The sequence below is a fragment of the Schistocerca cancellata genome, chromosome 12 (assembly GCF_023864275.1).
Source record: "Schistocerca cancellata isolate TAMUIC-IGC-003103 chromosome 12, iqSchCanc2.1, whole genome shotgun sequence".
Taxonomy (NCBI): Eukaryota; Metazoa; Arthropoda; class Insecta; order Orthoptera; family Acrididae; genus Schistocerca; species Schistocerca cancellata.
The window spans coordinates 17,512,560-17,530,764 of NC_064637.1; the positions used below are offsets into that span (position 1 = coordinate 17,512,560).

At 38.9% G+C, this 18,205-nt stretch overlaps 1 protein-coding gene across 2 annotated transcripts in view; it reads right to left on the bottom strand.

Moving 5' to 3' along the window:
- LOC126109900 (uridine phosphorylase 1) overlaps positions 1-18,205 on the bottom strand; it is a 125,851-nt gene that overhangs the window by 19,730 nt on the left and 87,916 nt on the right. For both annotated transcript variants that reach the window (XM_049914989.1, XM_049914990.1), the window contains exons 3-5: positions 6,669-6,830; positions 6,141-6,326; positions 3,696-3,834 (exon numbers count right to left, since the gene is read on the bottom strand). In XM_049914989.1, the coding sequence (XP_049770946.1) occupies positions 3,696-3,834; positions 6,141-6,326; positions 6,669-6,830 (487 nt within the window). The remainder of the gene's footprint in view (positions 1-3,695; positions 3,835-6,140; positions 6,327-6,668; positions 6,831-18,205) is intronic.

Consider the following 18,205-nt stretch of genomic DNA (forward strand, 5'->3'; position numbering starts at 1 on the left):
CGGTGACTTTAACGATTTGTTTCTTGTAAACAGATGCAGAACAGTTTCTCCTGGACCGAGAGCCGTAATTCTTCCAAATGTGAGCGATATCCATTTAAATTCCACTGTGACACAGAAGTCCCTGTCAAAGCCATTGTTTAGCAAAGGTTGCTCTTGTCTTTCTCCCTCAAAGGAGATGATTTACTGGGGAGGTCAGGGGAACATTAGCTGGTTACCGGCTCTCCAGTTCCTCTGATTCAAAGTCCATATCCTCAAGAGCATAATCCCCATCAGAGAGGGAGAGAGCTTGCCAATCTGAAGGTTTAACGACCACTTTCTTGGACTTGGGACTACTTTTTGAAGGACTTTTTCTTTTCTTACAGGAGGTGGTGGTCGCTCGGACGGCTAGTTGGCTTCTGATGGTGGGTAGTGGTATGTGACTTCGATGATAAACCCGTAGCTGACAGCTTCCAAATGACTTCGGTTTCAAGTTGAGTGTTTTCCCCACAGGTACGCCGACAAGTGCACGTGCTTGTACTTGAATCTGTGGTTCGTGTTTGTGTGGAGACATCACACTTAGTGATTGGTGTCTTGAGAGCTAATGCAAAAACTGAAGGTTATATACCTTTGAAAGCTTTTTTAGCTTCACTGTAGGGCATGAGTCTGTTGAACTTTCCTTTCCTCATTGTAAATCTCACACTTTCTGCTCCACACTTGGTGATCCACAGAGCAGTTTACACATTTCGGAGGAAGTCAGTAAGAATTGCCCATTCGTGAGCTGAGCCTCCACAATTGCCACACATAGCCCTCCCCTTACATCCCATAGTGTTATGGCCAAATCTTGAACATTTGTAGCACCGCATTGGATTAGGAACAAACGGGTGAACATTAAGACGGATACAGCCTTCAAGGATATGTTCAGGTATTCCCGGAGTACTAAACATTAGAATAAATGTTGCCAATTTTTCCAATTTGCCATTGACTCTCCTCATGTAGTTCAGCACTTCCACGATGCCCACTTTTTTTCCATTCTTCACTTGACTCCATGTGGTCCACCTCCATTATATCAGAAGAAGTAACCACACCCTTACTAAAGTTAAGGGTGTTATGCAACTCAACCTCGACTGGGTAGCCAGTTGAGGCTTTACATCCCAGAAGCTTAGATATTTGGTTTGAATTAGCAGTTTCAACGAAAAGTGTTCCATTACGAAGTCTTTTTACATTTTTTAGAGACCCAGCAATATCTTCCAATGCCTTGTGAATATAGAAAGGGTAGACCTTCTCAAAGGTTCCCCTATTTGCTTGATTACACTGAACATGTTACGACATGCTACTGCCCTGTTACTATGATTCTGAGACTTCTTTTCGGGAGGGCTGACCGACCGAGCTCTCTTCGAGGAGTGGGAATAGGTACTACCTGACAGTCCCACCAGGAGTAGCAGTTTGATGAGACCATTCCATAGGGATCCCATGAGACACTAGGGAAACAACCATTGACCCAGGCAGAGCCCTGCATACTTGAGCAAGCCTTATATAACTGGAGGCGGCAGGTGCGCCAGAAGTTGCTCACTAGACACTGTTTTACCTCAACAGCCATTCACCTCATCAGCACATAGCACACCTTGAGGGATTTCCATTTTATAGAGACGTGTACCTTCCTCGAAGCCCAAGTGGTGAAGCCAAGACCCCCGTTCTCCCAAACACACAACATTCCACCGCTGCACCACATGGTGGTTGCTGAAGCATGACCAGGGCTTATGGTGAGTGAGAACTGGCGGCACTTACCAGTACCCAGTACCCACCCAGCTCATATATCTTGGTGTTGCCAAGCTCATTCTCAGAAAATGAATGCTGAGTCTACATCTACATCTACATCTGCATCTGCACCCATACTCTGCAAGCCACCTGACGGTGTGTGGCGGAAGGGTACTTTGAGTACCTCTATAAGTTCTCCCTTCTATTCCAGTCTCGTATTGTTCCTGGAAAGAAAGATTGTCAGTATGCCTCTGTGTGGGCCGATTTTATCCTCATGGTCTCTTTACGAGATATACGTAGGAGGGAGCAATATATTGCTTGACTCCTGAGTGAAGGTATGTTCTCGAAACTTCAACATAAGCCTGTACCGAGCTACTGAGCGTCTCTCCTGCGTAGTCTTCCACTGGAGTTCATCTATCATCTCCATAATGCTTTCGCGATTACTAAATGATCCTGTAACGAAGCGCGCTGCTCTCCGTTGGATCTTCTCTATCTCTTCTATCAACCCTATCTGGTACGGATCCCACACTGGTGAACAATATTCAAGCAGTGGGCGAACAAGTGTACTGTAACCTACTTCCTTTGTTTTAGGATTGCATTTCCTTAGGATTCTTCCAATTATTCTGTCTGGCATCTGCTTTACCGACGATCAACTTTATATGATCATTCCATTTTAAATCACTCCTAATGCCTACTCCCAGATAATTTATGGAATTAACTGCTTCCAGTTGCTGACCTGCTATATTGTAGCTAAATGATAAAGGATCTTTCTTCCTATGTATTCGCAGCACATTTCACTCATCTACATTGAGATTCAATTGCCATTCCCTGCACCATGCGTCAATTCGTTGCAGATCCTCCTGCATTTCAGTACAATTTTCCATTGTTACAACCTCTCAATATACCATAGCATCATCCGCAAAAAGCCTCAGTGAACTTCCGATGTCATCCACAAGGTCATTTATGTATATTGTGAATAGCAACGGTCCTTCGACACTCCCGTGCAGCACACCTGAAATCACTCTTACTTCGGAAGGCTTCTCTCCATTGAGAATGACATGCTGCGTTCTGTTATCTAGGAACTCTTCAATCCAATCACACAATTGGTCTGATAGTCAATATGCTCTTACTTTGTTCATCCCTGAAGGGGATGGGGTGGGGGATTGACTTAATGCTGCTGAGTATTACTGCATCAACTACACCAAAATAACAACAATCTTTTGTGAGCCTGATGGCAAAGAATTGAGTGCTATGCTATTATAGCTGTGAAGGTGGTCTTTACAGACACCTTTTCTGGAAACTTGGCATACACTTTTCAGTAGTACCAAAAGCCATCACACAACTGGAAGCTGCCGGTTCTGAACTGTGCAATGCCCTGGTTATTGTGCAATATGTGCAGCCACAACTGGTCTGTAGTGACCTCACCGCCTTCAAATGTGTTCCTGTGACATTCTGTGATGTGGAGAGGAGCTTTTCCAGGTATTAAACTATCCTTGATGACAACCATAGATAATGAAAATGGAAAACAAAAATGCGCCTTATAATTCAGTGCAGCTCTGCAGATAGTGAAGACTTACAGGACATGTTAATTAATTTGGAATACTTTCAACAAGTGGTTTGCAATAGTAAAAGCATAGTATTACTGTTCTGATGGGTGTTTTCAATGTCCTCATGTTTTTTTTCTTCCAAGCAAAATAGATGCTAGATAGTTTCAAATATTGCAAAAAGTAAGTACTATACCCACAATTTGTTCAGAAGTGGATTTTATATTACATGATATATAAAAAAATTAACAGGAATGTTTTAAATAAAATTATACAATGTTAAATGTTATTTTTAAGGCCATATAAGTTTTGGGCCATAAATGCTTGAATATTTGGCTGTTTTTTAGATAATTAAAATACAGGCCCTAATGATAAACAGAGTTGAATTTGATGCAAAACAATATCTGAGACTCTTACCTTCATAGAAGTCGTAAGTGCACATTGTTCTGCCTGTGATTGTGTCATACGGGTCATCGGGGTCAGCCATGCTCTTGAGGTGGGACACCAGTTTCTTGTCCAGTCTTGCTGGTCGCTGTATCATTTTCCCTAGAACAGGCTGCAACCAAACAAGACTCAGAATACTTAATTGCACATAGTCATACAAAATTAAAGTGTCAGGTAAAACTGTACCGTTCATAAGAATAATTCCAACTTCATAAAGACTGAAGCAAAAAAGGAAGTACAGTTATTCAAAAAGTAAGCTTCCCTGAGGCTGTAAACATAAGGAAAACTTAATCTGTGCCTTATAATTCAGTGCAGCTTGCAGATAGTGAAGACTGACAGGACATGTTAATTAATTTGGAATACTTTCAACAAGTGGTTTGCAGTAGTAAAAACATAGTATTATTGTTCTGATGGGTGTTTTCAATGTCCTCATGTTTTTTTTCTTCCAAGCAAAATAAATGCTAGATAGTTTCAAATACTGCAAAAAGTAAGCCCAGATACATTTATTACTACAATTGTGGCAACTATTGAGGTGCTTGTCAACACATTTACTTTCCAACCAGACACCCGTGTCATATCACAGGATCATCTTTTGTACTTAGGCTGTCTTTATTCTCTGCTGGTTAGCACGGTCAGCAAATCGCGCCATGGTCTCCGTTTCAATACCTGGTGATTAACTCGGATTTTTCTGTGGCAGAAATGTGTGGAATGGATCCACTCAGAAATGTGAAGCCAAGTGGAAAACGGCACTATAAAAGAGGCAACAAAACTGTCATACGAGGTGTTGAGATGCAACAATTTGGGATTCACAAGACATTTTATTTCTTGAAATCCTGTACAGAATGAAATATAACAATGGGAAATCCAGGACGGAATGTAACAATATTATGAGAAGGGAAGTTGCTAATCACCATATAACGGAGATGCTCAGACAGGCACATCAATTATAGCTTTCAGCCTGTAAGGCCCCGTGAACAAAAATAACATACACACACACACACACACACACACACACACACACACACACACACACACACACACACACAGTACGGGATGAATAGATAGTGACCTCCCATAAAACAAAGAATTGCATTTTGAGTCCAATGTGGGAGTGTTGTCATCGATAAGTAGAAGACCTACACACAGCATCCAATTTAATTTGTTCTAATCCGTCTGTTGCAACTTCCAAGATTAGGATATCAGCAAAGAATGACTGCTAAGTGCCACACAGGTTAAGCGATAATTGCACATTAGACACCCCCTTCACAAAATTAACGCTGATTAGCTCAAACCGTCTACTGCATCCTGCATCACAGATATTTAAGTACCATCAGAACATTGAAAGCAACAACAATGTGGTGTCTTCCTGCTCATGATAAGCCTTTTTTACCATACCATGCTGCCAAATTTCAATGCTCACTATACTGTGTGCATTCAAAACTGTTTTACAGATCTAATACCTCAACTGGTGGGAGACAGAGTTTCGGTTTATTTTTTATCTGCTATAATGACAACACCACAAAGTTTCAGTTATTCCATACGATAGTACGGTCCTATGTCTCTGACATGCACGTGTGCCTATGGAGAGCATGAATGGCAATATTTTGTCAGTGTTTATTTTGCTAGTGTTAGAAACAGCTTTTCTTGGAAAACTCGTAAATGTAAAAAGTGTGGGCCCCTCAGTCCCACTTACTGCTGCACTCCGAGTACTCGGCGGGAGCACGGCCTGAGGGGTCGTGCAACGCTGTTTGGCCAGGCTGCTCTAAATGATACGCCAACTACTATATTACAACATAAATGTTACACTCCTAGAGAATGTGAGTTTGGATGTTATTTCGCAAATGAATAGAGGTGCAGGATGGCCATTTTCAACATATATTATAATTTTTAAATTGTTGTAATTATAAAAAGTACTATCCAATTTTAAATAAAATTATTTTTTTCTATGACTATATGTGTAGATTATTGACAAAGAGCTGCTTTCATCTTTAACATACTGTATACTCTGACCATTAACCGTTGCTCCAAACCACTGTGAAAAACATTACCAGGCATCTACAGAAAATTTGTCAAACAATGGAAAATCCAGGATGAAATGTAACACTATTTTGTAAAGGAAAGTTGCTACTCACCATATGGCGGAGATGCTGAGTTGCAGATACGCGCACACACACGCACACTCTACAGTTGCCCGAGACTGCGGTCTCGTGTGCGAGTTGCATATGCGCAAGTGTGCATGCGTGTGTGTTCACCGTCTATTTTTTACGAAGGCCTTATTGGTCGAAAGCTTTATTCGAAACAGTCTTTTTGTTGGGCCTATTTGCAACTGAGCATCTCTGTTATATGGCGTGTAGCAACTTTCCTTTTAATAATATTGTTATACAAAATTTGTGTAAGCTCAAATACTATTTTACTTACCAGTTCCAAAACAGGTCTGAGCATACCATCGACTGCATCTTCCGATATGATGACCGTGCCACCTTCGACACCGATGCCACCACAGGTGCCAATGCGGAAAAATACTGGGTCTCGCACTTTAGCGTGGTACATCAGCTTGATCATCTCGTGCAACAGGATTCCGACTGAAGGGATGCCCATGCCGTGCTGCCAATATTTTCAAAATTCAGTCACACTGAATGAGGAAACAACATTAATAGCACACTAAAGAATCACTCAACATAAGTGACAAATCTTTCACCAGATATCTTCATCCAGTCTAGTTGCTCAGGAATGTGAAGTGAGTCAAGGTATACATAAACAAGAGGCAAGCAACTCAGGTACCTAATCCGTACACTGCTAAATATAACCTACTAAATTAGCAATAAAGCCACAGTTTTGAAGTCACAACACCAATGACAAAACTGCTGTCTGCAGCATCTACTATCTGAATATTAGCACACTCAACAAATATGAGAAGTTATTTAGTAATGTTAAATGGATACTTACACTGACAGCAAGCACGGGCCCCACTTTGTACATGGAGTACCGGTACGAATACTGGCTGATGTCCTGCAGGGTCGTGCCCGTCGGCAGCTTGTGCCCGATCTCGTTCATGATGTAGAACGCAAACTGCTCCATGCGCTTTGGCGTTCCTCCCATACACACAAACTGGAATACATATGCTCGATTTGAAAAATTGCAACAATTACAGACTAAAGCAGTAATATAAAACAACACACATCACCGGCATTAGACAAAATATCTGAGTATAAGGAATACATTAATTAAAAAATTAGTTAACGTATTAGGCATTTATCAAAAATACGGGTCAACTGACTATAAATTGTGAAAGTCTGCAAGGACATACTTATGCTGATCAGTAGCACTCAACAGGTCATTTGTGCAGGGGTAGAAGGTTGGTGCAGAGAGGTAAAGTGGTAGTAAAACAAACAGTCTCACTGTACATGCATTACCAGTAGAAGAGAGATGAACAGAATCTTTCTCCTATCATGATATAATGAATTGGTTTCCTAGATCAATGTGGGACAGCATTCCGTAAATGGGACATACAGCAATTAACAATTTAAGCACACTCAACATGATCTAAAAATTCCAAAATTTTCTTGATTCATGGCAATGCACATTCACACACTGTTATTTACAGTACCCATAAGATTCTGAACTTCAGGCGAGAATTTTCACTCAGTTCTCTTTTCAGATATTATCTCCCTTCTTCACAAATCCCATGATGTGGTTTGTTTCTTGAGATGATGTGGTTTGTTTCTTGAGGTGTTGAAGTGTCAGAAATTTAAATTATGGACTGTGTAATAACAAAATTGGCATACTTTTACACAGAATTTACAAGAATTGGTAGACAGAGCTAAGAGTACTTCTGAAAAATCATGCTCATTATGAAAAATCGAAGTGTGCTTTTGTGACTCGAAATGAATTTCAGCACTGCACGTTTTCTAGCCAACTGACATATTTGTACCTAAGGACAATATCTGCCTCTATAGCAGTATATAAAGTAAAACACAGGTAACGGAGTGTAATCACATTAGATCAGACAATGCTGAGGGAACCTGATTGAGAAATAAAAGCGTGCAAGTTGGAAATGAATTTTTCTATTTCGGCAGCAAAATAACTGACAACAGCACAAACAAAAATAAAAATAAACAAGCTGACAATAGCAACGAAAAACTTCTGAAGAACATAAATTAGTTAACATCTATACTAATATATATAAAAAGTCATTGTTCAATGGTGTTACAGAAAATTTCAAAAACTTCTTGACTGATTTACTTCAAATTTTTTACACAATACTCCAATGAACATTCGGACATACATACACTGTCTATTTTTAATATATATGTAATACATAAAGGGGAAACTGTTCCAAAATTTCCAAAAAGCTCTTCAGACATTTACTTCAAATTTTTACATGATACTGTAATAAAAATTCACATAAATATTCTAGATTTTTTAAAATATATAAATATATAAATATTTATGTAATACATAGAGGAGAAATTTTTTTAACAAAAATCTCGATTAGTTCTTAACTGATTTACTACATATTTTTACTAGTTTCTGTAATGAACATTTGGATGGACATGGGGTATATATTTTTTTTAACAAGTGTAATGTATCATTATGTATGTTATATATAAAGGAGAAACATTGAGAGGGAGGAGGAGGAGGAGGAGAAGCAGGAGATGGACACAGAGAGGGACAGGAAGAGATTAGGACATATATCCAATTTCCATACATATTCAGCAATTGCAAAGCGTAGTCAGGTTTGCTTGTTAAATGTAAATAAAAGATTTGGAAGGAATATCACATTTAAGAGTTAAAAATACTTTTTTTAAGTCTTTGGCTGGAGTGTTGTCTTATATGGAGGTGCAATGTGGAGTATACTGAAATAGACAATGGTGGAATAAAAGATTTTGCAGTGTGGTGTAATATAAGGCTGCTGAAGATCACACTGTTAGGCTTTATAGCTAACGAAGAGGAAATAAATGAAATCAGGGACAAACATATTTATGGCACAACTTGACTGAAGGGATTTGTTGATAGGACAACAGGACAATTACTTGGGTATCAAGGAATAGCCAATTTAGTAATGGAAAGAAATGTGGGATTTACAATTTGTAGAGTGATACCAAGGCTCGAATACTGCAAGAATGTTGAAATGAATGTAGGTTGCAGTAACTATGCAGGCGTTAAATAATCTTGCACAAAAAAGGACTAACACTCTCTCGATTGATACGAGTACAACAAAAAATTCATAGCATCTGACAAAGACTAGATGGGATGTCAATATATTATATTGCAACCTGGATATTTTATAAAACTTCCTGGCTGATGAAAACTGTGTACCAGTCCGAGACTCGAACTCGGGACCTTTGCCATTCTTGGGAAAGCACTCTACCGACTGAGCTCCTAAAGAACAAATGATCAGCTTTCTTTCACCAGTACCTCACCTTGTACCTTCCAAACATCACGGGTACCAGTAAAAGTAAAGCTATGCAGACAGGTCTTGAGTCACGATCGGGTAGCTCAGTTGGTAGAGCACTTAAGTGAGAAAGACAAAGCTTCACAGTTTTAATTTCATTCTGGGTATTTTATGATTTGTTGGAAATCTCCAATGACAGGATGAAAACCACAGAAATAGTAATTCACTTTTGTTGCAATCTGCAACAGAGTGATGAGATATCACTTTAGGCAGGAAGTCTCTCAGATCTGCAAGCATATCTCACACTGAATGGTAATGTACTTGCCTTTGTCACCGACACAAATTTCATTATGCACTGTGATGACAAAAGTCGTGGAATAGTATATGTGTATATGCAATGGCGGTAGTACTGTGTACACTGTGTATAAAAGGGCAGTGCATTGGCAGAGCTGTCACTGTACTCAGGTGATTCGGGTGGAAAGCTTTCGACACAATTCTGGCCACATGACGGGAATGAACAGCCTTTCAAAGTGGAATGGTAGGTGGATTTAGATGTATGGGACATTTCATTTCAGAACTTGTTGAGGAATTCATATTTCAAGATCCACAGGCATTACTTCCCACCACAGACAATGCCGCGGTCAACAGCCTTCATCGACAGCCTACATTTAATGACCGAAAGCAGTGGCATTTGTGTAGCGTTGGCAGTGCTAACCGACAAGTGACACTGCACGAAATAACCACAGAAATCAACGTAAGGCATACAACAAATGTATCCGTTAGGGCAGTGCATTGAATGCAGCGAAATTTGGTGTTAACGGGCAAGACCAATGTGCCTCTGCCAACACCACGGCATCACCTGCAGTGCCTCTCCTGGTCTCGTAGCTGTATCGGTTGGATCCCAGACCACTGGGAAACGTGGCCTATTCAGATGAGTCCCGATTTCATTTGGTAAGAACTGAGATACGGTTCACATGTGGTGCAGAACCTATCAAGCTACCGACCCAAGTTGTCAACAATGCATCGTGCAAGCTGGTCATGGCTCCATAATGATGTGAGCTGTGTTTACATGGAGTGAACTGGATCCTCTGGTCAAAATGAACCAATCATTGACTGGAAATTGTGTTCAACTACTTGGGGACCATCTGCAGCCATTCATGAACTTCACATTTCCAAACAACGATGGAATTTCTATGGATGACAATGCGCCAGTCTCTGAATGTTCATGATTTGTTTGAAGAACATTCTGGACCATTCAGGTCAATGATATAGCCAACCACATGGCTGACATGAATCCCATGTAACATTCATGGGACATTATTGAGAGGTCAGTTCGTGCACAAAATCCTACACTAGCAATAATTTCACAATTATGGACAACTTTACAGGTAGCATGGCTCAATATTTCTGCACGGGACTTCCAACAACTTGTCAAGCCCGTGCCTTTTGAGTTGCTGCTCCACCCTGTGCCAAAGAAAGCCTGACACAATATTAGGAGGTATCCCATGACTTCTGTCACCTTGGTGTATCATTACACATTTTAGGATACCACCACCACCACCACCAATCAAAATCAGTATAACTCTGGCACCAGGAGGCAGGTATTATTGCCATTCAGGAGTGCTAAGACTCAACTGTAGTGTTGGATATTCTGCTGCTTGATACCGATTACACTTAACTGATCTACACATCTCTGGAAAACCGTCCAAGAAGTACTGTTTGGTACTGCTGACTTTAAGTTTTGCAGTCTCACTTTGTCCACAACATCCTTGGTTTCAAGGTGCTCTGTAAATGATAAAATACTTCCCAGAAAGCTGGAAATTTGTGTAGGTGGTATCCAATCTGCAAACATTTGTAGAAGATTACCAGATGCATCACTGCCTCAAAACCAAGGGAAACCTAGAACACAAACATGTTGGAGCTCTTTGAATATAAATAATCAGACACACACTGGTTGACAACATCGAAAGTCTCCAAGTGAGTGATTATCCCCCATAGTCCTGGACGAAGTAATGAAGGAATGGACACAGAGCTGAATATTCAAGGACACTAGAAATATGACTAGGACAATCCCAGGAATACACAAACATTTCAGGGACTGCTTTTGCAGATGATCTGGTCATATTCTCAGGTAGTAAAGCAATAGTAACCAAACAAACAGAAATACTAGACAATGGGCAGAAAAAAGTTGACATGCACCGTTCTTTTCAGAAGTCTGAATTACTCTACTCAATATTAAACATAAAATACAGCAAGGTAAACAGAGTTCAACATATCAAATATTTAGGTGAAAGTTGTTGCACCCACAGGAATGGAGATCTCACAGTAGACTTTATTACAAAAAATTAATAGAGCACATAGCAAGACACAGGACACATGTAATATGAAATGCATGTCCATTCACACAAACATCAGACACTAGAACACAGGGAACAAGCCTGAAATACTGCACACAAATGATACACTTAATGCCATAAAGCATACTGAAGGAAGAAATTTAGATCATGAGAAAAATTCTTGGGTCAAAGCTGACAGAAGAGGGTACAGATTACACTCTGAGAAAACCACAGGGAAGATGTCAAACTTAGCAGCAGATGTCAGAAAATGAAGGTTAAAGTTCTATAGGTACATCAACAGGCTACCACACACAAGGCTCACCAACGGAATTCCAACATACATACATACATACATACATACATACATACAAGGGGTCAGGTTAACAACATCATGAATCAGAAAAGCCAAACTTACCTAGATTATATCCTAGAGAAATCACAAATAAACGCAAAAGCTGAAGACAGAAACATATACACAGAATTTGAGGTCAGAGAACAAAGTTCTGAAGAAACTAGGGATAAAATGGACTTAGTACAGAGACTCCATGTAGGAAAAAAAGAGGATTATGGAAGATCAGAAAGAATTTGCAAATGAGGCAGAATGGTTTGTGTCATCTTACAGGGTCTCAACACAATAATGTATAACTTTCGATTTTGTGTTGACACCCAGAAGGAGTCTTGTGTTTTTTATAATTTTTACAGTACACAGAGATGAGCAACTTATGAAGTACAAAGAAAATTTCAATTCGAAAAACTAATAAATTACAAAATAGAATTACAGACAAGTACATGTAGAAGTAATATACTACCTAGCTTTGAGATACAATAGTTCTTCCCTCATGGTGGCAAGAGACGGATAGGTTGGTAAAAGGTTGAAAAGGAAGACCAGACCACTCGAAGCTCTGGATGGGAGGGTAATAAAGAAGCAATCCTGGGAGTTTGCCTGAAATTATTTAGGAAAACCCAAATCAATATGGCCAGACAGAGCAAATTCCACTCTCCTGAATAAGAGGTCAGTGTCTTAAGAACTGTGCTGCCTCATTTGGTTTGTTGTTAATGTGCATGTTCTTTGATTCACACTCAATTTGCTCCATAAAACTTCATTACTGCACAGAGTAAGGACAATTGCTGGTGACTCCTGGACCATAAATATGCTGCTGTGCCCCTTGCATTGTCTCGAGTCTGTTTGGAAAACAGACTGCAGGCCTGTAAATGTGCAACTATGCCTCACACACTTCTTACTGTTCTTTCCTCAGTCTGCCAGAAAACTGAATCAGCCAGTATTAACCCCCCCCCCCCCCCCCCACCTTTGATGTGTAGAACGTTGACTCGAGAGAATGACAAGTCATTACATCTTGGCATGTGATTTTTTTTAAAACCATTATATTATGATCATGTACTGTAATTTGACAGGGTCTTGTGGTTATCTTCTTTCATTACTGTTACTACTCGTGAGTCCTCTAAACAATCTTTAGTTGCATAGTATGCACTACTTACTAAAAATATTTTAGTTACCTTTTCAAACAAATGTAGTTTAGCAACACTTTTCATCTCGGCAATTTATTATACAATCTTACTTTCTGGTAGCAAATGCATTTTTTTTTTTCTCCTGTGGTAAATGTCAGTCCTTACCGAGTCTTATTTCACAATTATGTATAGAACTATGGGTGAAATACTTAGCAACATTTTCTGGACGCTATGCAGTGCATCACTTTTATTTTTATATGTGCTTATTGACAGAACGACATTTCATCTCCAGAAAGCCAACCATTTTATCTCACAATTTATTACAAAATGTGAAGGAATAGAAATGCATAATATGAACTACCTGAGAGATCAAGTCCTTAATGGAAATGGAAACTGCCATGTCTAATTATGTTTATTGTTTTCAGGAAACCTGTTTCAGTGAGTATGAAAGTAGGTCTATCTGGAAACTTTAATCTCCTTACAAACAGAATAGTAGCAGTTTCATATCTCATGCTTGAGTATTAGCACATCTGTCAAGAGCAAATCTAGGATTCTTGCTTTGCCTAATAATAGCTAAGCTGCAAATGGTGGAAAAGTTTTGAATTTTTATGACAACTGGTTCTGGACACATTTGCTACTTGTCAATATCCCTGAGATGTTCCTCCTTGCTTAAAGCTGATGAACCAATATGTTTCTCTGTGTCTTGGAGCAGCAGGCTAGTTAAGTCAGTGAGATGTTTATAAATATGCCGTACTATAATAATGATGTATACATCAGATCTGTCATTGTGGTACTGTTATGTAGTACACCTGACAGGAAGAAGAGTGGTAGTATCCTTGCTGGTGCTTTAACTAGTACACTTATTATCAATTATTTGGATTATGTTGTGATAAGCCTACATTTAAATCACTATATTTTGATGGAATAATTTACAGCGTATCAGATTCGTATAGAATCTAAAGAAATGATGAAATTGGATATGCGTCATTCTCAAAATTCAGGTACATTTGGACCCCAGGCCCTAGTATGCTTTATTTGAAAGCATTTAAGGTTTTTTTTTTTTCCTTCAAAAATCTTGAATTTCCTTTGAAACTATGTTAACCCATTAATCTATTTATTTTTAAATAAAACTATTCAATTTTCTTAAAAATTTGAGTAACGGTATGCAAGATCTCACCTCTGTTACTTGACCCTACACCTATCTTTACTACATTCAGTTCAATTGTGCAATGTATTATAAAAAGTTTTCATTTTTAACCAGTTTAACAATTGGAAAATTTATTAACAATAAGAGATTACTGTACTGTTAGTTAAAACAACTTTTTTTTTTAAGTTCTTTAACAGTTAATCAAACCAGTCCCAACCGCGCGATCGCTATGGTCGCAGGTTCGAATCCTGCCTCGGGCATGGATGTGTGTGATGTCCTTAGGTTAGTTAGGTTTAAGTAGTTCTAAGTTCAAGGGGACTGATGACCACAGCAGTTAAGTCCCATAGTGCTCAGAGCCAAAGCCAAACCAGTCCCACGCTATAGCGTTAGCTCTGTAAATAACAGTTATTAGTTCTATAAATGTCTCATGCAGTGCTCCAGTAGCTTTCTTCTTAATATGAAGAGAACTGCAAGCAGCCATCGTGCTTCTTGGGCAGTTATAGTATCCCTTTGTGGAGTTTGAGTTAAATTATTACAATGCCAAGAATAAATATTATCAACTGATAGTCTGCCGCCGCCCCCCCCCCCCCCCCAGCAGCTGAGTGGTCAGAGTGACAGCACGTCAATCCTAAGCGTCCGGGTTCAATTCCTGGCTGCGTCGGAATCTTCTACACTCAGGGACTGGGTGTTGTGTTGTACTAATCATCATCATTTCATCCCCATCGACGCGCAAGTCGCCGAAGTGGCGTCAAATCGAAAGACTTGCACCCGGCGAATGGTCTACCTGACAAGAGGCCCTAATCACACGACATTTACATTTATCAACTGATTACATATTAATTGTAAATTAACACTAAAGAGATAGGAAAGTGTAACCTCAAAAGAGGCATCTCAACATTAATTATGTGAATGTTTCGCACTTCTGTTACTCTCACCTCTGTGAAAACTGATTCTCACAGAAGTGAGAATGTAGTAATAGAGTGTTGGTTAGTGATTGAATGATAAAATAAGCTCTCTTACTCATCAAACTAGAAAAGCTGTGTCCATATACAAGTGAGAAATATATCTTTTAGGTAGGCAGTGATTTTTTAAAAGATGGTTTATGATTTAAAAGATGATTTATGATTTTCAAAATATTAAAAGGTTAGCCTCATGTATCAAAATGGTCCTATTTTATTTACTTCTTAAAAAGTAGTGATAGAATTATGCAGCTTATATATGCTTATATATGTAGGTTTATAGGCTATTAATGTTTCATATAATAGCCTAATATATTTTAGTTTCCAAAGCTGTTAACTGCACCCACAACTGTGCTTTGGGCTATGGCCTGAGATTTTTTGGGCAATTTGTAGGTATTCCCTGAGAAAGGGAATATCTCTCAAGTATGACAATGAGAAATCATGATAGTTTTAAATCTGATAAACAACAACAACCGATGACAGTACTACTTTGATAATTTGCAGAATTATAATGTTTTGACCTGATGTACCATATTTATCCTGTTCTATTCATATTGTAATAGCACAAACAATAAATAATGATCTTTTTATGTCTCAATGTTAATTATTAACCTCTAACTTACCCAATATTCAGATATTTTACGAACTTCTTGCCTCCATTACAACCAAGTTACCTCTGTTACTATGCTGAATAAATTTTTTAGTTTTTTTCCAAAACTACCATCTTTTCTGGAACCTCTATTGGAGTAGTGATTTACTTGGGTGTGTTAGTATAAAAATATATAAAAATTATTTTCAAATTTTAAAAAAATAAATAGTTTCAAAATAACCCCATATAGAATATGACAAGACAAATTAAGACTATACTATTCCACATTAATATGGTATACAGTATGAAATGTGCTTATTTGGAATCAGGCAGAATGCAACACAAACAACGAGGATTCACTTTGAAAATGTTAACCTGGAATAAGTTATAATCAATGAAAGCTTTAATAAGAGTTTCACATTGCAATGTTAACACAGTTTATAAACCACTAGCAATAAACATACCCAAAACGAGCAGTTAAATTAAAGTCCACAATTTTTATCACACTGCCTTCTGACACAATGACAATAAAATTGCATGTCTTCCAAAATTCAGATAGCAAATTAAGGAATATCTCAACAGATACTCTTCTCCTGTCAGGAATATGCGTTTGCAAATCCTTGTTGACTAGGGGCTACCGCGCACGGGCGATTTTTGTTACCATGGTAAAAATGTTCCCGTCTCTGTCACATGAAGGCATCAAAGCGTAGTACGCTCACGCAGGATAGAATCACTGAACTTTTTTTGAAATGCAAGTGTCGTGTATCGGTATTGATTTTGAACAGACAGTCATTATTTACGAACGGCGACACTCGTTTTGCAGCGACAGGCTAATAAGTGGAAAGTTTAAGCCAATGTTTCATAAACTTCGAAAAATCGCAAAAAATTTTTTACATGTGGCCACAAGCCGATTTTTGTGATTTTGGCTTAGACCATGCGGTGCCCATACACCCGACTTCTGAACCGCTACATGCAGATGTCACACGATGGTGAAATGATCACAGTTGCCAGTTCTCGAATAACACTCACGCGGATCATTGTCGATTAAAGCGTTTAAACGATCTTCATCAAACCCCGAAGGTCTTCCCGAACGTGGAGATTCACTAATGAGAAAACTATTCTCCTCAATACGAGAAAAACATTTTTTTGCCGTGTTCTGTCCAGTGGCTATATCGCCATATACGGCGCAAATGTTTCCCGCTGCCTCTGATGCTGTCATCCCTTGACTGAACTCGCACGAAAGAGAAATTATGCCGGAAATGTTTCGATTTCTCCAGTTGGCACTCCATTTTCTAGCGTCCGGAACTTAATTCAGTGTCTCTAAATGACAATATGTACATTCAAATATCAACATTGAACTACAAATAAAAAATGACAATCGATAAACAAACCCACAGCAACAGGAATACCAACATGTACAACAAAAACGCTAAATACTTGTCCATCAACCTATCATTGGATCGCTCCCCTGTTACCGTCCGTAAACTTGACAACGCACCTGCTCATCTCCCCAATAAAAGGTGTTTCAGGGGACCAATGAGAAGCAAGAATAAAAAGTGTTTCAGGGGACCAATGAGAAGCAAGAAGACAGACTAAGTGTTTGTACCGCTGAAATTGAAATATTCGTATTATCTCGTTGTGGAATTTTAAGATATGTTTGGAGTGTTCTACGTAACTTGCTTCACGCGTTATTTTGTAGTTGCTTTGTACATACCTGGAATGACGACGAGTAGATTAGTTGAAGGAAATATTGATGGGAGATCGGGAAACCATCGAATTTCTTAGTAGAAAAATCTTGGCTACATTCCTGAATAACTCGGGCAGTGCTGCAGAAGACAGTATTTAGGAGTTTGGTACGTCTTATGGATATTTACTGTATCGATAGATTGATTGGCCAGAACAGATTACCTGTATCGGTAGCTATTCTGTGCCTTTAAGAGTTATGTATTAACTGCTCAAGCTCGTATTCTAGAATCTGTGTTGTGGTTGCTTTTGGATAGGAAACAATAGCTTAAATAGCCGCCCAAACAGCCAACAACATCCAAATTAGTTCAATGTTCTTAATCAGCATTTTCTGTTTACTTCGAACAGCAAGAGAACCTCGACAGATTATGACATAAATGTAACTTCAGTTCACTGCTACAAAGTACGCCGCTTGCTTGAGTGTTCATATCGGCTACCTAAAACCAACTCCTACTGTGTGTCTCGTATCTAACGCCGCATCTCACGCCGAGAACTGCATATGGTGCTTCGCAAAATTTGTAAGTAAAAGCTCCTACACAGTTCCTTAAATTTGTAGCAATTTGTTGCTAACTGTGTAATATGTAGACTTGAACTTTTTAACATTGTAATGAATCATGTGGGCTGATACGTTATCATCAGTGACATTGTGTTGTTAATTTTGTCTATGCTGAAGACAACCAACCAGTTAAACATTGCCCAAACCAAGCAATAACTGACGGTCTAGTGTACCTGCACTAAATTCACTTCAGACTGCGCAGGCTACTTACATTCCCTTTATTGTTTCATATAACGTTTTCTTGCTCGTAGAGTATCACTGAAGCAACTGTGCAAAGTGCAGAGAAAATGT